The sequence below is a fragment of the Rhinatrema bivittatum genome, chromosome 5 (assembly GCF_901001135.1).
Source record: "Rhinatrema bivittatum chromosome 5, aRhiBiv1.1, whole genome shotgun sequence".
Lineage (NCBI taxonomy): Eukaryota > Metazoa > Chordata > Amphibia > Gymnophiona > Rhinatrematidae > Rhinatrema > Rhinatrema bivittatum.
Window position 1 is genome coordinate 360,674,127 of NC_042619.1, and position 20,745 is coordinate 360,694,871.

General features: G+C 45.4%; 1 protein-coding gene across 3 annotated transcripts in view; it reads left to right on the forward strand.

Annotated features, from left to right (window-relative positions):
- The window catches only part of UGGT2 (UDP-glucose glycoprotein glucosyltransferase 2), a 1,031,439-nt gene that overhangs the window by 411,700 nt on the left and 598,994 nt on the right, over positions 1 to 20,745 (forward strand). For all 3 annotated transcript variants that reach the window (XM_029604715.1, XM_029604718.1, XM_029604716.1), the window contains exon 14: positions 2,706 to 2,791. In XM_029604715.1, the coding sequence (XP_029460575.1) occupies positions 2,706 to 2,791 (86 nt within the window). The remainder of the gene's footprint in view (positions 1 to 2,705; positions 2,792 to 20,745) is intronic.

Genomic DNA, 20,745 nt, shown 5'->3' on the forward strand with positions numbered 1-20,745 from the left:
ACTCTGGAATTTGTTGCCAGAGAATGTGGTTCGTGCAGTTAGTATAACTGTGTTTAAAAAAGGATTGGATAAGTTCTTGGAGGAGAAGTCCATTACCTGCTATTAAGTTCACTTAGGGGCGGATTTTCATACTCCGCGAATAGGCCTACTTTTGTTTGCGCTCCAGGCGCAAACAAAAGTACGCTGGATTTTAGTAGATACGCGCGGAGCCGCGCGTATCTGCTAAAAACCTGGATCGGCGCGCGCAAGGCTATCGATTTTGTATAGCCGGCGCACGCCGAGCCGCGCAGCCTACCCCGTTCCCTCTGAGGCCGCTCCGAAATCGGAGCGGCCTCGGAGGGAACTTCCTTTTGCCCTCCCCTCACCTTCCCCTCTCTTCCCCTACCTAACCCACCCACCCGGCCCTGGTCTAAGCCCCCCCCTTACCTTTGTCGGGGGATTTACGCCTCCCAGAGGGAGGCGTAAATCCCTGCGCGTCAGCGGGCCTCCTGCGCGCCGGGACGCGACCTGGGGGCGGGTCCGGAGGGCGCGGCCACGCCCCCGGGCACCCCGGGCCGTAGCCACGCCCCCGGGCCCGCCCCCGGAACGCTCCCGACACGCCCCGAAAACGCCGCGCGGTTCGGGCCCGCCCCCGACACGCCCCCCTCCGAAAACCCCGGGACTTACGCAAGTCCCGGGGCTCTGCGCGTGCCGGTAGGCCTATGTAAAATAGGCTTACCGGCGCGCAGGGCCCCGCTCGCCTAAATCCGCCCGGTTTTGGGCGGATTTAGGCGAGCAGGGCTCTGAAAATCCGCCCCTTAGAGAATAGCCACTGCCATTAGCAATGGTTACATGGAATAGACTTAGTTTTTGGGTACTTGCCAGGTTCTTATGGCCTGGATTGGCCACTGTTGGAAACAGGATGCTGGGCTTGATGGACCCTTGGTCTGACCCAGTATGGCATTTTCTTATGTTCTTATGTTCTTACTTACCTGGCCACATAAGGCCAAATAACTTTAGGCCAGCTCTGCAGCAGACCTAAAGTTAGCTGGGTAACATAGCCAGATATACCTGATATTTGGCTATGTTAACCGGATAACTAAATCCCTCCCTGGAACATCCCTTTTTTATCTTCCTAAATTATAGCCAGATAGCTACTTATCCAGCTAAAATTTAGCCAGATAAATGGCTGAGTATGCCAGATTTGCCATTTAGAGGCTAACTTTTGAGTTACTGTACCTGTCTAAATGTCATTTGAATATGGACCTCATTTCTCCTGTAAGAGAGTCCTGGTGTATTTCCTAAAGAGTTTTCAGCCTCAATTTCAAGCTTCTCAACTGTTTGTGTCCTTTGATCCCAATAGTTTGGGAAGGGCAGTTACTCACGAAACTCTGTCTAGTTGGCTAGCAGATTTTATAGCATGCTGTAATGCACTAGCTGGTTTACAGATTACAGACTCTGTCAAGCCTCTTTAAGTGAGGGCCATAGTGATTTCAGCAGTTTATCTCAGAGCCTATTCTATTGCTGATATTTCCCAAGCTGCTTCTTGGTAGTCTGTTCACACCTTAATATCCTTCCGTCTCCCTGGGGAGTCAACTACCTAGCTAAAAGGTTAAGCTCTAGAAGCGGCAGGTACTCATATATGGGCATCAGAGGCCTCTAACCCCCCACTTTTGGCTCAGGCCCCACCCCTAGCAGCAGGGTCATATTTCATCTGAGTCAGCCCCTTAAAGATGTAAGCATTAAGAGGGTCTGGAAGCATTGGAAATGCGCCACGCCACGATCCCCCGCACCTTGAATGGGAAACACCACTGCCCTTGAGCTAGATATGTGAAAGGCCATCAAAGTATTTATTTACTTTTGGCAAGTAATTATTTATCCCCCTCCTCTCAGCCCCTTCAAAGTTGGAGTGCCTGGGCTGTGTGGAAGCCTATTTACATAATTGCTCTTCAGCAGCCTGATACTTGTATAAAATTGTTGCCTTAGCTATAGAGGAAGAGTGAGAAACAGCAGAGACAGATCAAAGAGATAGTGTTGCCAAAAATTAAGAGTTTTGTAGCCACTGCCATGAAGACCCATAGAGGATGGGATTGAGGCATGGGGAGCTAGCCACAGTGCCCACCCATGTTAACTTTGGGTCTCCCCCAAAAAGAAATTCAGTTCTAGCTTTGTCTCAGGTGTGCATGTAATCTCCTGCGATGCTCAGTATAGTCTTTACTGAGCTCTGAGGTCCAGGTGCCATGTCAGCACCCAAGAATAATTCATCCTGCTTTCTACTGGAACTCTTTTCACACTTAAGCAAACATTTTTTACCCTTTTTTATTCTTACAGTGCTTTTTCATGTCTTATCTCTGTACCATGAGCTTTGTTAAAACAAGTGGATTATTTTTATGATTTTATATTTATCTCCTAAAGTTTCCTAGATGTTGAGTGGTGGTTATATTAAACAATTTGACTCTGTTAACAATATTAGTATCTTAATTTGAAGATTGAAAAGCATTAACCAAACGTAGGCATAGACAAAAAACAGCATTTTTCTCTTTAATTTTTCTATGTCTCTGGATCATTTTGATGCACTTTCTAATTGCAATTCAATAAACCTGGCCAATGTGTGGTACCCTAATTATGAGCAAATTTAAAGTGTGGGAGCATGAATAGTGATATTTTAGCCTGACACAAACCAAAAGTTAATAATGGCTTTATCTTCCTTATTTCTTGTTTTATAGGTCATTTTTATTGATCCTGTACAAGAAGAAACTGTTAATTTAGTGAAACTAGCAGAATTATTCTATCGCCACAACGTTCCTCTTAGGTAATGTATGTCTAATGTATTTGATTAAAAAAAAGAAAACACTTCACTCTTTAATATTTCATGTTTTTCAAAAGCATACACTATTTTCAGAAAATTAAGTTCTGAATTTCATATTCTGTGTTAATCATCTTCTATCATACATTGAAGGGATCCTCTAGTAAAACAAAGATTATTCACTTTAAAAGGAAGATAGCATTATAATATACACGGAGTTTTGGGGTTATTGCATCTAGTTCTTGCAAGATGATACATCAGGCATATACATTGCCATATAGTGGACCTTTAGTGTTGTCTCTCTTGCTCCCTGACTGTTCAGGGCTGGGGATGCTGTAAAGGCAGTGTTCACAGCCCCTGGGGGCAGGAATCTCTGTTGTTGCACAACAGCAACACATAGTGGTCAGATCTAGGGCTCATGATTACAGATTTCCAGAATAAGCTCTAGTGCATCGTCGTCAGCAGAAGATTGTTGCTGCAGTGACTGGGTTGAATGAGTTGGGAGGAGATGTAAAATATAAGAAAATATCCCCAGGTGGCCGCAAATAAAAGTTAATGGTATTGGATCCTAGCCTTGGTTCTGCTTTATTGCCAAATGTAAATTTAAATAATTTTTTAAAAGATCATGAAGAAATTGTGTGCTCAATTCCTATGCACAAAGCAAATAGATGTAGAAATAAGAAAATGTGAGTTTCTCCTTCTCTCTCTTTTCTTGACATTAGATGCTTAATTTTCCTAGCAGCAACTAGCACTCCTGAGTTACATACATATATATTTATAAGGTATTATATTATGTATATATACATACACTGCTGTATACGCCTATGTAAACGTGTGCATATATCTAGATCAGAGTAGGCCAGTCTGGTTTTCAGGATATCCATACTGAATGTGCATGAGATGCATTTGCATCTGATGGAAGCAGTGCATGCAAAACCAACTCTTGAATATTCAGTGTGGATATCCTGAAAACCTACCCAGCTAGTGGCACTTGTAGCAGTATTAGACATAGGCAGAGCCTACGTTGATGCCTGCACAGCGGTGCATTTTATCACCCATGCCACAGCATTTCCTCATGCCATCAGCTGTGCCAGATGTCAGTTTCACTAGTGCCCACAGTGCCTGACATTGACTCCATGGCACCCAGCATTGATTCTGTCATTGCCCTATGGCACCTGATGGTGCTCAGCGTTGCACCAGATTCCTTGCCCTATTAGGACAGGCTGGCAGGTAGGAAGGGAGGTCACATTATCTGGGGCCCAGAGGTGATAATTAACTTGGGTCCATGGGGACATAGTAACATAGTAACAACGGCATAAAATGACCAAATGGTCCATCCAGTCTGCCCAGCAAATTTCTTATTGTAGAACTGCCACTCCATGCAGGTTACTGCTGAGTTTCTGTTAATGGTAATAATATTTATAATCAAACCCATAACAAAATTACTGCTTGCAATATTTTTCAGGGAGAGCAGCCCCCCTGGCATGCGCAATCCCTTCTGGTTCTTAAAGGGCCAGCGGCAGGAAACTTTCCCACAGCCCCTACCGATGACGTCAGGACAGGGGACTATTTAACCCCTGCCTGATCATCAGGTCCTCACCTCAGCAACAGGTCCCGCTCTGGTTTAGAGTTGTTTGTTGCTCTTCCTGCTCCTGCCTTGCCTCCAGTTCCTGGTTCCCTGCTCTGCTTCTCTCCTCCATGACTGTTCGTCTGGATTCTGACCTCGGTTCGCCCCTGGATTCCGTCTTGCTTGCCGCCTGCCCCGACCATCTGCCCATTCCTCAGTTCCTCTGCTTGCTGCATGCCCACGACCCCTGGTACGCCTGACTGTCATCGTAGGACTCATCACCGTCTGGAGACCCGCGCCTAAGTCCAGCCGGCCCCACTACCCAAGAGCTCAACTTGCGGGGAACGAGGGCTGGTATTGGTGAAGGTCCATTTGGGTCTCCACTCCAAGCGCACCCGCCTCCAATGATGAAGACCTACAGGAGGCCTCCTTCTGTAGGTAGTGTCAACCTCGTCTCAGCTAGGGGTCCATTGAACAACAATGAAAAATTGAAGATCACCAGTGTATAGTCTTTGTATGGAATCGTCTGCCGTAAACTCTAAGTAATTCGCTAAACAGTTAAATCCACGGCATCAAAGAACATTTTTAAATTATCTTACATTCCTCCCAACGTGGCCGCATTTCAAACGGATGTCCTTCATCAGGGCTGTCACTCCAATGACAATGTGCCAGCGAATAGAATAATCCAATTGTGTTGAACGGCATTACTGGCTCAACATTGAGTTTATGACAGACTATTCCATGCAAAGAATATACACTTGTGATCTTCAATTTTTCATCATTTGTTGTGCGGCATACACTGATTTAAATTGCTCAAAATTTTTTTTTTCAAAAAACATAGCTTAGTATTGGAAGGACATTGGCAATTAATGATTACAGAGACAATGGCCCTGATAACCCAGAAGGTATCAGTAGTGGAGCCAGGTATGAAACTACCAACCCTTTCTACCTAAAGATTTTTTGACAAATTTTGATCAATGTAATGAATTGTTTTGAAATTTAATCTTGTCCATTTTGATGTTTCGATAGGGGGTGCTTTTTGAATCTAATTTGTTTGGAGTTGCACTTTCAAGGGGGAGAGTGTTAGTGTTTTTGGTGTATTGCAGCTGCATCAATAGCATCAAGGCTAACTGATTAAGGCTAGTAATCCCCATGCCTTCTATTAAGGGTAGTGTCTGCCTCTCCGTGCAAGTTATGCACATGCACCCTATTCTTCATTTTTAACCTCTTGCCTTTAGGGATCCAAAGTGTTTATCCCATGCTCTTTTTGAATTTAACTGTTTTCATCCTCACCACCTCTTCTGGCAGAGCATTCCAGGCGTTCACCACCCTCTTTGTGAAGAAAACCTTCCTGTTGTTGGTTCTGAGTCATCCCCCCTGGAATTTAATTTCATGACCACTAATTCTAGTTTTCTTTTCAGTGGAAAAGGTTTAAAGTTTCATATCTCCCCTACACCTTCTGTCTTCCAGAATATACATATTTAGATCCATCAGCTTCTCTTCATAAGTCTTCCCATATAGACCCCACTCCATTTTGGTCACTCTTCTCTGGACTGCCTCCATCCTGACTTTTATCCCTTTTGAGATATGGGCTCCAGAACTGAACACAGTACTCCAGATGAGGCCTCATCAAGGACCTGTACAAGGTCATTATCACCTCCTTTTTCCTGCTGATTATTCCTCTCTCTATGCAGCCCAGCATTCTTCACCACCTTCACATCACAAGACACTATTATTCCATGGTCGTTCTCCCAGTCTCTGCACATTAGTCTTTCATCCCCCATCACATACTTCTCTTTTAGATTACTGTATCCCAGATGCATGACTCTGCACTTCTTGGCATTGAATCTCAGCTGCCAAATTTCGACCACTCTTCAAGCTTTCTTAAATCACTTTAAATTTTCTCTACTCCTTTAGGTGTGTTTACTCTGTTTCAGATCTTAGTATCATTTGCAAATAGACAAACTTTACCTTCTATCCCTTCCACAATGTCTCTCATAAATATATTGATCAGAACCAGTCCCAAAACTGATCCTTGGGCACCCCACTTTACACCATTATTTCTTCAGAATAGGTTCCATTTACCATTACATGCTGTCCCCTGTTAGTCAACCAGTTTGTAATCCACTCCACCACCTTGGCATCCACTACCAAGCTTCTTATTTTATTCACGAGTCTTCTATGCAGGAACCATATCAAAAGCTTTGATTCACATCGAGCGAACTTCCTTGATCCAATTCTCTAGTCACCCAATCAAAGACATTAATCAAATTTGTTGACAGGAGCTTCACCTAGTGAATCTATGCTGCCTCGGATAGGATACAACCCACCAGATTGTAGATAGTTCACTATCCTTTCCTTCAGCAGCGTCTCCATTAATTTTCACACCACCGAGGTGAGGCCAACTGTTCTGTAGTTTCTAGTCTCCTCTCGGCTACCATCTTTGTGAAACGGGACAACCACTACTCTTCTCCAGTCTCTTGGCACCACTCCCATTTCCAGGGATCTATTGACTATGTCTTTCAGCTCCCTTAGTATTCTGGGATGTACCTCATCTGGCTTTCTCCAGTTTGTTTTCCTTGCTCTTCCCATACATTCTCTTCTGTAATCGGGGTTGCATCTATCCCATCCATGGTCTTGTCAACCAGCAATGGTCCATCTCCAGGGCCTTCTTTAGTGAATACTGAACTGAAGTATTCGTTTAATATTTCTACTATTTCTTCATTTTTCTCCACACATTGCGCCTGGTCTTCTTTCAATTTCATTATACCACCTTGGGTCTTCCTCCTTTCTTTGATATATCTGAAAAATGTTTTGTCACCTCACTTTACCTCTTTGGCCATCCTTTCTTCTGCTTGATCTTTTACTTTCCTTATTTCATTCTTCACCTCCCTCGGATTCACCAGATATTCTTCCCTGTGTTCCTCTTTTTGGGTTCCTTTATACTTCTTCAATGCTGTTCTTTTTGCCTTTATTTTATCAGCCACCTTCTTTGAGAACCAGATCTTTTTTTTTCCTCTTGCTTTTGTTTACTTTTTTATCATATAGATTTGTTGCCTTTGTAATAACTCCTTTTAATTTGGCCTACTGTTTTTCTACCTCACTCATTTTCTCCCAGTCATCCAGTTCTTTCTCCAGGTACATCCCCATTTTGATATATGTCCATAGGTTTGAAATTCAAAACTTGGATCTTTGTTTGACTTCTCTGCATCCTATCTGCTATATCAAAACCGTCTGATGATCACTGGGGCTCAGGTGAGAACCTACCTGGACATTAGAGTCATTATCCTCATTAGAGAGCACTAGGTCGAGTATCACACCCTCCCTCATGGGTTCTAATACCATTTGTTTGAACAGAACTTCTTGAAGATCATCCACTATCGCTCTACTTCACTGCTTCTCAACCCATTCCTCAGGGCACAGCTAGCCAGCCAGGTTTTCAGGATATCCATAGTGAATATGCATCAGATAGATTTTCATACAATTGAAGCAGTGCCTGCAAATCTATCTCATGCATATTCCTTATGTTATCCTGAAATCCTGAGTAGTTAGGTGTGCCCTGAGGACTGGATTGAGAAGCACAGCTCTACTTGTAGATTCTGCAGAAGGGATACACCAATCCACATCCGGAAGAATAAAATCGCTAGCAGGCAACACTTCACCCTTCTTTCCCAACTTTTGGATGTCTTCGATCAGATCTCTGTATAGTTCTTCTGTTTGAGTTGGGGCCTGAAGACCACACCAGTGTAAATGGAAGTACCATCTTCTTTTTTTTAGGTCAGCCCATAATGCTTCTCTACATTTCAGTTGCTTGGATATTGTTTTTGACATAAAGAGCTACCTCTTCCCCTTTTCTGACCTTCCTGATCTTCCTTAAGAAGTTATAGTCCAGGATGACTATATCCCAATCATGAGACTCAGTGAGCCATGTTTCCATAACAGCAGCAATATCCAAGTCAGCCTCCACCATTCAGGACTGCAGTGCAGTTCCAAGGATTGTGAGGAGGATGAGCTCTCTTACTCAAGGAAATGCTCTTTCATCAGCCACCAAACCAGTCCCGAATTTGGTGTATGGGTCAAGGAGGAATCAATGACATCAATGCGCTGGTGGTGCTTCTGATGTCCATTGGTCAAACGAAGTCTCCCAGAGCTCCTGCCTGGAATGCTAGTCTAATAATGGTGGTAGCCTTGGAGGAAGGGGGGTGGCAAGGGTGCTAGAGACACCATGGTCTGTACCCAGGCAAGTTCCCGAATGACCTGGAGTAAGAGGACTAGCATGAGCATGCTAGGGCCCTGAAAACTGCAGGCCCCATGAGGCATTAGACTAAGGAAAAAAACAGAACATGAAGGCTGAGGAGAAAACTTGATCAGGCTGAGCTGTGCACCAGCCTGGCACTCTGTGTGGTCATCAGAAATAAAGAATATGAAACATAAAACAAAATGCCGGGCACTGCTGTACCAGTGGAGAACAATGGCACAACATTGATGTTGGGCGCTGCTGTTGGAAATTGGGTGCTGTGTACTGCTGAGTAACAATGGACTTCGAGTGCCAATATGGCTTGCAAAACATTAGCCGTCAGTGCACGAAGACATCTCTTGGACATGTTGATAGACATTCATCCAAGCCCCCTAGATAGTGTCCACTTCTTTTTGGACCATCCATTTCAGATGGGTTATCAGGGGAGTAGGGCTATGCATCAGAACCCTGATTCACTTCATTCCATTCCACAATTGTTAAACATGAAAAAAACATTGATGCCATGAATGTCGATGGTGGAAAAATCAAATACTATCATACAAAATGGCCTATATGGCATATTTGTGTAAGTACAAGAAACAAATTGACATGACAAAGCTTATTACTCAACAAAAATATAATCCGCCAATGGTATTCCAACTGTGCTATTCAGTATAGTCTTTAACTACTGTGAGAAATAATTCATTGAGTCATATAAATCAGGAATACTGCAATAAAATGGCAACTTTTTTTGTGAAAAGATAGCAAATATCTCTAACAAGTTTCTCATCTTCCGCTTCCAGTAATACCTGATGAAAATCCCAATATTTCTTGGGATACATTTGAAACAATAAATGCCACTACTGTGTCACAAATCTTAACAAAAATGAAATCTTCTTCCAGTCCTTTAAATCCATATCCAACGTCACTACTCAAACCGACTTGCAAAGAATTATCTCACCATATTATATATATTGTAACCTTTCTCTTTCTTCAGGTACATTTACAGATACACTGAAATTAGCTATTATTACCCCTATCCCTAAGGAACCTGCTGACCTATGAGAACTGAGTAATTTCCATCCTATATCATCTTTTAACTACAATAGCAAAAATAGTTGAATCAGCAATATTACATCAATTTACAGAATTATATTACTGATAATTCTGTTTAGAACAACATCAACATGTTTTCAGACATGGTTTCAACACAGAGAGACTGTTACTGTCTTAATTCAATACCATAATTTGTGGATTTGATTCCATCATTAATTATTGCCTAGTACTGCTGGAGATCACAGTAGCATTTGATACTCTTGATCATAACATTGTTACAATAGATGAAATCATTTGGAATCACTGGGACTGTATTAAATTAGTTATCATCGTTTTTACATAATCGCTCTCAGCAAGTTAGAATTGGTACTTATTCATCTAATTGGAATGCAGTTTCCTCTGGTGTACCTCAAGGTTCAGCTTTATCTGCCATTCTTTTCAACATTTATATTTCTCCCTTGTGCCAACTTTTTTTCTGTTTTGGCGAATGTTATAAAATATATGCCAATGACATTCAGTTTTTCGTACCTTATAATTCATCCTGGAAAAATACCCTCGCTTTTGTATCATTATGCATTAATTCACTGAAAAGTTGGTTAATGCATAACAGACTGAATCTTAACGTTGTGAAAACCGAAAAAATGTTATCCACTGTACAACACTCTACATTTGATATACCAGTTTCTTTGGATATCAATGGAAATTGCATCCCAATCTCTGAGTTCGAAATCTTGGTATATCATATTTCAATAGTTGTGAAATCTTTTTTATTTTTACAAATTATATCTATTAAAACATCTAAAACCATAACTTTACACGAGTAACTTTTGTACAGTATTACAGGCCTTAATACTAAATAATTTGGATATTGTAACTCACTATACTTAGAACTTCCTGCATATGTTATTCACCTTCTATAATTGATTCAAAATTCAGCCACACATATTCTTACAAATACTCATTTACACAAGCACATTACTCCCATACTGTATATAATATATATATATAAACAAGCCAACACACAAAGCCGGACATATGCTGGACCTCATCTTCATTAACTCCAGTTTCCTAAAGTCCACACCCCCCTTATGTCTTCCCTTGGTCTGACCATTCACTGATCACCACCACCCTCAAGTTAATAGGAAGCTCTTTATCTCACCCCTCCCCCCCCCCCCCCAATCCACATTCTCCTATAGGAAATCTTGCTCTTCAGAGATCCTCAGCACACACCTGGCCAAAGAACTTCCTAACCTTGATGTATCAGATCCTAACTCAGCCATACTTTCATGGCACAGCATCACCGAAGCAATAGCTAACAACGTATGCCCCCTTTCGACAAAAAACATCAACCCAGCTCAAAAAAATAAACAACCATGGTTTTCTAATGAACTTCGATCATTAAAGCAAGACCTTAGACAGAAGGAGAACAAATGGTGAAAGGCCCCCAATCCTTGCACTCTAGCTACCTACAAATCCGCTCTTCACTTCTACAGAAATGCAACACTACGAACAAAAAAAGATTTCTACGCTCTTAGAATACACGACCTTGCATTTGATGCGAAGGCACTATTCTCTTACATATCGGAACTCACTAAAACCACCACCCCACCCATTCCGGATGACCAAGCGCAATCGAAAGCTAGTGAACTCGCAATCTTCTTCCAGAACAAAATCTCTAACCTACTAACACGCCTACCACCTAGCTCTAACCCCCCGCCCAGTTCCTCATCATCATCCTCTCTCTCAAACATGGAAGCTTCATTTGATTCATTTGATCCCACATCAGCTATGGAGATCGAAACCATTTTAAAGAGAATGAAACCCTCCACTCATCCGTATGACCAAATCCCGGCTAAACTACTCCTACTGGTCCCGGACTCTATTTCTAAATATCTGGCCGATATTATAAATTGCTCACTTTCACAAGAAATCTTCCCGGACGCTCTGAAACTTGCCACTCTCAAACCACTCCTCAAGAAACCAAACCTAGATCCCAGAGACCCCAATAATTTCCACCCTATCTCCAACCTACCTTTTGTCACCAAGATCATGGAAAAAGTGGTCAATAATCAACTATCGGAGTATCTTGAAGAACATAAATTCCCTGTACTTACCAGGATCAGTCCAGATTGCTGGGTTATGCCTCCCCTCCAGCAGATGGAGTCAGAGAGAAAACTGAAAGCACCCCCTAGATATACTGGTGTGCCACCTGCCATCCTTCAGTATTTCCTCTGACTCCAGCAGATTGAGAGGCATAACCTGCGGTCCTGTCTGTCCTGACTAAATTCCTTTCAGGTGTTATTTTTTACTTTACTGTCTATACTGTCTAGATCAACTGGTTTCTTTCTTAGTTTAAAAAAAAACAAAAAACAGGAGTATCAGTGTACTTGATATTTGACCAGTGGGTTTTCTATTTTTCTTAAGCGCAGCGTTCAGGCAGGCGCTGAGAGCATTGCTCTCACTCATTTACCCGGATTAGTGTGTCCCTTTGGTCCTGGGGGAGAGCTTACCGGTGGTCCGGTCACCCTCCCCCCATATTCATTCCAGATTTTATTCTGAAGAGGGCTTTCTTTGTTAAAAAAAAAAAAAAAAAAAAAAAAAAAAAAAAAGAGAAGGAGACGATCAAGGACACGTAAGTCCTGTTGGGAGCAGGCAGTGATCTATCTTTAAGCCCTAGCCTGCCGCGCTTCTAGCCGCGCTGACCAGGGACTCCGGAAGGGGTGGATATTTTTCACCCGGCGATTTTACAGCTCGCTGTAGTTTTGGCGCGATTTTAAAGCTAGGAGGCAGCTTACCTTTGGCGCGCTTTTTTCCTTCAGCCTCCGGATGCTGCGGTCTTCGGCCTGCACGGCCTGTGGAAGGGCGGGGGCGCGACTCTCCAGGGAGGGTCTCTGCTCCCGCTGCATTCCCGGGGGCGAGGGACCCGCCCAGGGGCCGAGCGCTGCCTGCAGCGGCACTTCAGCCTCTTCTTCGGCGCGGCAGGGGAGACTGGCAGCCGCGCGGTTGTCAGCCCCGCCTCCCTGTGAGAGGGAGCCGGCGGCCATCTTGACCACGCGGCAGCCTGCTGATTCAGCATTGGAGGATGAGGAATCCTCTCCTTTCTCACCGCCTGCCTTAAGCCCGCGCAGTGGCTCAGAATTGGATGCTCCTCGAGCCCCCCCCCCCCTCAGGAACAACCTCAAATAAAAGGAAAGTGCCCTTTTCGTCTAAATTTGTGCTATTAATGCACCAAGCGTTTTTAGAGGCAGAGGCAGGTTGGGAGCCGGATGAACCCCCTCCCGCAAAGGTTCCTAAGGTGTCTCCTGTCCCCGGAAAGTCTGGGGCTCATGGAAAGGCAGGGGCTTCGGATAGAGCCGGAGCTCATTCATTAGGGGGTACGGGTGGTCCGGGTGGCCCGGATCTCACCCAGGGCTCTCCGGATGGTGCAGGGACAGAGGTCTCTGATCCTCAGGGGTCGCTAGAAGGGGATGACCCCCAGGTTTTGCGCCTATTTGGCAAGGATGAACTGAACGTTTTGATCCTTCATGTTTTGAAGGAGTTAGAAATCCCGGCACCACAACAAGACACGGATAGGTCCACAGGGGACGTAGCTATGGCGGGTCTGAGGGCACCCCCACAAACTTTTCCCTTACATCCCAAGGTGGTACAGCTCGTATCTAAGGAATGGGAGGTTCTGGATGCATCTCTGACGTTAGCAGGGCAATGAATAAGTTATATCCCCTGCCCTCAGATTCTTTGGAGATTTTTAAGGTCCCTTCCGTGGATTCGGCGGTCACAGCTGTGGTTAAGCATACTACCATTCCCGTCATGGGAGGGGTAGCCTTGAAAGATCTCCAAGACAGAAAGTTAGAGGTTCTTTTGAAGCGCATTTTTGAGATAGCGGCCTTGGGAGTCCGTGCAGCGGCATGTAGCAGTATGGTTCAGAGAGCCACTCTCCGCTGGGTTCAGCAATTGCTTACCACGCAGGAGCTCCCGCCGGCCGAGGCGGAACAGGCCAACTGTGTGGAAGTGGCAGTAGCTTACACGGCGGACGCCTTGTATGATTTGTTGAGGACCTCGGCCCATACTATCGTCGGCGGTCGCTGCTCGGCGTTTACCGTGGCTCCGTCGTTGGTCGGCATATGCCTCCTCTAAATCGTGTCTAGCCTCCTTCCCTTCAAGGGGAAGTTGTTGTTTGGTGAGGAATTCGATCAACTCATCAAGACTTTGGGGATAATAAGGTGTATAAGTTACCGGAGGACAAGCCCGTCAGTTTCGATCTTTCGGGAATGTACGGTCCCGGTTTCGAGGGCAACGCCGGTTTCGCATGGGAAGGGGAGGTCCCTTTCCACAGAAACAACAGGGTCCCAGGTCTCAACCGTAGTCTCCTTCCTTTCGAGGCAGGCGGCCGCAGCGATTGGGATCCTCGCAGAACTTGCCCGCTGGAAACCTTCGCAATGAAGGCGCGCAGGCCCGTTCCTCCTTCCCCCGCATCAGAGGTCGATTGTCCCTGTTTTGGGAGGAATGGGTCAAGGTCACGTCAAATCAGTGGGTCCTCGACGTTGTTCGTTACGGTTATGAGTTGGAATTTGCTCGGCCCCTCCGGGATCTTTTTATGATGTCGCCTTGCGGTCCTCGGGTAAAGCAACTGGTTATAGCCCAAACTGTGAACCGGTTACGAACCCTGGGAGCAGTTTTGCCCGTTCCTCCGGACGAGACCAGAACAGGCCGGTACTCCATTTACTTCGTGGTCCCAAAGAAGGAAGGTACGTTTCGGACAATTTTGGATTTGAAACGAGTGAACAAGGCCTTGCGCGTTCCCTGGTTTCGCATGCAGACTCTAAGATCTGTTATTGCGGCCGTCCACAAGGGAGAATTTTTGGTTTCTTTGGATCTAGCCGAGGCGTATCTTCACATTGGGATCAGGGAACGTCATCAGAGCTACCTGAGATTCATGGTGTTGGGGGAGCACTTCCAGTTTTGCGCCCTTCCATTCGGGTTAGTCTCGGCTCCGAGAGTATTTACCAAGGTTCTTGTAGTAGTCGCAGCTTTTCTGCGACGTCAAGGAATACGGTGCATCCCTACTAGACGATTGGCTCCATCCAGGCAAAGTTGGAGAACGAGTGCAGGCGAGCAGTCCAGTCGGTAGTACAGCAACTTCAATCGCTAGGTTGGGTAGTCAACTTTGCAAAGAGCCAGTTGGTTCCGAGTCAGCATTTGGAATTTTTGGGAGCACGTTTCGATACCTTGGTGGGCAAGGTATTCCTGACGCAGCAGAGGCTGGACAACCTAATGTTTCAGGTACAGAACCTACTGGATCTCCCGTTACCTGCGGCCTGGGATTATTTACAAGTCATTGGGCATATGGTTTCTACTCTGGAGATGGTGCCGTGGGCCTTTGCACATATGCGGCCTTTGCAAAAGGCTCTCCTTTCTCGCTGGGACCAGAGATCCGGGGATGACGGCATTCAGTTGCCACTAATGGAGCCGGCGCGGTCCAGCTTAGCTTGGTGGTTGATCCCGGACCATCTCTTACAGGGAGTGGACCTAGATCCTCCCCCGTGGGTCGTAGTGACGACGGATGCCAGTCTGACAGGCTGGGGAGCGGTCTGTCAATCACGAGCTATACAAGGACGTGGACCCCTCGACAGGCTTCTTGGTCCATCAACCGTCTGGAGACCAGAGCGGTACGTCTAGCCTTGGTCACCTTCTTCCGATGGTACAAGGTCGGGCGGTTCGAGTTCATCAGAAACGCAACCACGGTAGCATATATAAATCGCCAGGGGCGGCACGAGAAGTCGGCCAGTGCGGTCGAAGCGTCCTTGTTAATGACCTGGGCGGAACGTTATCTTAGCCCGCATCGCGGCCACTCACATAGCAGGCGTAGACACATACAAGCGGATTATCTAAGTCGTCAATACTTGGATTCCGGAGAGTGGGAGCTCTCGACCCAGGCAATGAGCTCATCACCCGGCGGTGGGGGATTCCGCGCCTGGACCTGATGGCGACTCGGCTGAATGCCAAGGCAGCGTGTTTCTTCAGCCGGAGGCGAGAACACGGATCGGAAGGGGTAGATGCACTAGTGCTTCCATGGCCTCGTCACATCCTCCTCTATGTGTTTCCTCCCTGGCCCCTAGTAGGCAAGGTGTTAAGACGCATAGAATCCCATCGCGGTCCAGTGATTCTAGTGGCTCCAGAGTGGCCAAGAAGACCATGGTTTGCGGATCTAGTCAATCTCGCGATAGACGGGCCCTTACGTCTGGGCCAACCTTCCGAACCTTCTTCGGCAAGAGCCGGTATTTTTCGATCTGGCGGATCGCTTTTGTCTGGCGGCTTGGCATATGAGCGGAGGCAGTTGAGGAAGAAAGGCTATTCAGAGCCTGTCATTTCCACGTTGCTTCGCGCGCGAAGGCCCTCTACCACGCTTACTTATGCCAGAGTGTGGAAAGTGTTTGACTCCTGGTGCGCTGCCTCTGAAATTCCGCCACGCCGGGCATCGGTAGGTGATATCCTTACGTTTCTGCAGGATGGTCTGAAGAAGGGTTTGGCTTACAATTCTCTGAGAGTCCAGGTAGCAGCTCTGGGTTGTTTGAGGGGAAAGGTTGAAGGATCCTTTCTCGCGTGTCACCCAGATGTTGCCCGATTCTTGCGTGGCGTTCGGAACTTGCGCCCTCCTCTCAGAGTCTTGGAATTTGAACTTGGTTCTCAAAGGCCTCAACGCAGCCCCCTTTGAGCCTCTTAGGCGGGCCTCCTTAAAGGATTTAACACTCAAAACCGTGTTCCTAGTGGCCATCGCGTCTGCTCGTAGGGTATCGGAGCTACAGGCACTTTCGTGCAGAGAACCGTTCTTGCGTATTTCGGAGTCCGGTGTGTCGTTGCGTACGGTCCCTTCCTTCTTGCCGAAGGTAGTATCGGCCTTTCACATTAATCAGTCAGTGGAATTGCCATCTTTCTCGGCGACGGAGCTGAAGTCTTCTCAAGGTTCCGAGTTGAAGCGTTTAGATGTTCGTCGAGTGCTCTTGCAATATTTGGAGGTCACTAATGACTTTAGAAGGTCGGATCACCTGTTTGTTTTGTGGCAGGGGCCCAAAAAGGGGCTGCAGGCCTCCAAAGCAACTATTGCCCGTTGGTTGAAGACCTCAATCGCATCCACGTACATTGGTTGTGGTAAGTCGGTTCCTGAAGGACTCAAGGCCCATTCTCTCCATTCTCAATCGACTTCCTGGGCAGAAAGTCAGCTGGTTTCTAGCCAGGAGATTTGCAGGGCGGCCACGTGAAAGTCATTGCATACCTTCGCTCGACATTATCGGGTCGATGTTCGAGGGCCATCGGCTGATTCCTTTGGCAGCAGTGTAATTCGAGCGGGACTCTCTGGGTCCCACCCCATTTAAGTCGGCTCGGGTACATCCCAGAAGTATGGACTGATCCTGGTACGTACAGGGAAAGGAAAATTATGTTCTTACCTGATAATTTTCGTTCCTGTAGTACCAAGGATCAGTCCAGACGCCCGCCCGATATTGTGTGTCAGGAGAGTCCGCTCGAACCCTTTCTTTCCTATAGCCATTCGGTCTTTGGACACGGTAAGTGGCTATCCATTTCATTTCATTTGTGGAGTGGTGCCTTATTAAAGAATGTTTAGTGTTTGCAGTGTTTGCACATTTCTTTTTATTCAGAAGGTTGCTGTTTTACTTGACAGAATTTTACTACTTGATCTAGACAGTTGCCATGGTTAATTATTGGCTAAGTTGGCGGAGGAGTAGTTTTTCTTTTCTTCTGCTTTGATATCAATTATACTGAAGGATGGCAGGTGGCACACCAGTATATCTAGGGGGTGCTTTCAGTTTTCTCTCTGACTCCATCTGCTGGAGGGGAGGCATAACCCAGCAGTCTGGACTGATCCTTGGTACTACAGGAACGAAAATTATCAGGTAAGAACATAATTTTCCTATACTCCACACCACGCAATACGGATTCCGCAAATCACTTTGCACCGAAACCCTTCTCATCTCCCTAACAGACCACCTTATCATGGGCCTGGACACAGGGCACTCATTTTTACTAGTTCTTCTTGATATCTCCACAGCGTTCGACACTGTAAACCACTCCGTTCTCCTAAATAGACTATCAGACATAGGGATAGCAGGAAGAGCCCTCAGATGGTTTGACTCCTTTCTCAGCAATAGAGGCTATAAAGTCAAAGTCAACAATGAAGAGTCCCCTCGCATCAATTCTCCATTAGGAGTTCCACAGGGCTCCTCCTTATCTCCCACCCTCTTCAACATCTACCTCCTTCCCCTCTGCCAACTGCTTACAAACTTAATCTAAAACACTACATTTACGCTGACGAAGTACACATTCTAATCCTATAACCGACTCCATTACAAAACACTCAAACGCTGCGACAACTATCTGCATGCGATAAACCTCCTCCTCGCTGGCCTTAACCTAGTACTTAACTCGGCCAAGACGGAACTCCTTCTGATTGCACCGGAATATTGTGATACCCGTCAGCAGACCCACTCTAACACTCTAATCACACAAGCAAGAGATCTGGGAGTAATAATCGACAACCATCTGAATTTAAAGAAGTTCATCAACCACACAACCAAGGACTACTTCTATAATTACAGGTGCTGAAAGACCTCAAGCCTCTCCTGCACTTTCACGTCTTCAGATCTGTTCTCCAGGCCATTCTGTTCTCAAAGGTAGACTATTGCAACGCTATTCTGCTCGGTCTCCCAGCTTCCACTACAAAACCCCTTCAGATGCTCCAAAATGCAGCAGCCAGAATCCTGACAAACACCAACAGGAGAGATCACGTTACACCCATCCTCAGAGATCTGCATTGGCTTCCAATAAGCTTCAGAATTCTTCACAAATCTCTCACTATCATCCATAAAACCATCCACCACCAGGTCCCCATCGACCTGCAAATCCCACTCAAACTACATTCCTCATTCAGACCTATCAGGGAAGCTTACAAAGGTTCTCTACATGCCCCTCCTAACAAAGCCGCCCATCTGTCAACCACTAAAGAACGGGCCTTCTCGACAGCCGGACCCAGCATCTGGAATACCATACCCCCGGACCTCAGACAGGAACCTTGTCTACTGACTTTCAGGAAAAAACTTAAGACATGGCTGTTCAAACAAGCCTTCCCATGATCAAGGACAGTAACAGCCATGTCACAAATTAGATCTAGGTCTCTCACATACCGCCATAATTGTATTTGTAATTAGTTTTTTGAGTTATCTCTTTCCATCTTCTTTCCTCCTCTCCAGTTCCATCACCCCTGTTTTATTGTAACTTCTCGCTTCTTCTGGTTAAGGTTAATGTTATAATACTTCTGTTCTCTGTAAACCGATATGATATGATCTTTATCATGAATGTCGGTATAAAAAAAAAGTATTAAATAAATATACTGGCTCCCAGTTACTCAATGTTTTTAATATAAAATACTAATGATATTTAATTTAGTGAAAAAAGAATCTTCAACAAGCTATGCTCCTCATTACATCTATACAAATGCATAAGGCAGTTAAGATCTGCGGATAAAAATTTACTGGAAATCCCTACAGTAAAAATCACAAGGTTAAATATAACAGTAAAGCCACACTTTTTCAATTGCTGGGCCTAAACTATTGAACAATCTTCCTGGAATCATTGAAAATGATCTCTGGCCAAAAAGAATTTGAAAGGGACTTGTTTAAGCAGGCCTTCAACATAAAATATTCTTCTGGATTTATCTTGGCATTATTAATGGAATGCAAATATCAGTTTATATTTATTTTGTATTGTATGTTTTTATGATTATTTTGTTGTTTTTTATTATTTTTACATTATTCATTAAAGATGTTTGTTTATTACTATTATGTTAATTTGAATATTATATTTGTAAATTGCCCCGAGCAGCCTTTGTAGGTAGCTGTATATACGACTTTTAAAAAAGTTAAATGAGTGGAAAGGCCTCGAGTGGATCCCTCCTCTGGTGGCTTGAGACCTGGATTCCCTGGTACTGAGGAGCTCCCAGCAGTTATTCTATCTCAAGTTCTCTGATGTATAACCTCTCTTGCTTAGAGCTGTGTCCAGTAATGGTACAACCTATGGTCAGTCGGGGTTGTCGAAGCATCTTCCAGGTCCCCTGATACTGAGCTGGAGAGCAGAATTGCATGGTCTGTTAGACCCCCTAGTATTTTTTGTTCCTGATACTGGTGAATTATTTTGTTGGAGGCAGAGGTGATTTAGAATTAATGTCACCACCTGCCTGCTGTGCTGCCATGAAAGCTCCACAATCCACAGCTGAGGCTTAGCTATAGGGCACTAAAATGAGAGCTGAGGGTCTTCTTTTGATTTCTCCACCAATCAGCAGCTTGTTCCTCACTCTGACAGAAAGTGGAGGGCCTAAAAACTACAGCATAGTCCAGCCAAGCCAGGCTCAGGGTTTTGACTTGATCATGGGATCATTGCCCAGATCCCAGTATTGCCATTGTATTACCTCCTGGTCAAGGGAGTGATGAGAGTTAGCTAAAATCTTAGTATCCAAGATTCCTGGGTTATTAAAAGGAAAATACCCCTATTCAATATCCCCCAGATCGTGGTCTGTAAAATGCTTTTCCAGCTTTTCAGTGTCGGGGAATGTCTGTTCTTCTCTATCCAGAGGTCCATGGGACTCGGCCAACTTATGTCACAGGGAAGCGGATAGCAACTGGTTACATATATGGTGCTGGTCATGAAGGAGTTGATGACTCAGTCCTATACTGTCACGTTTCATGATGGTGAGCCCTTAGACTGCTACCAAATTGGCGCAGCGTAGTTAGAACAAGCACTGTCTAGGCCCTGGCAGGAAGCAGCTGACTCACTGCAGGCTTTGGTCAGGACTGGCAGAGTTCAAGCGGAAATGAAAGGAAGGCTACATTTAGTGCTGGCACAGTTCAAGCATAGATGAGGCAGGCTAAGGTCAGGGCTGTCATAATTCAAGCAGAGACAAGGTGGCTAAGGTCAGGCTGGGTCAGCAACGAGAGGTTAGGTCAAGGCGGAGGAAAAGCAGGGCAGATAAGGAAATGGGAACTGAGCAAGATGGAAAGTAGGCAAGGTCTGGAACAGAGGCAGGAACATGGCGGA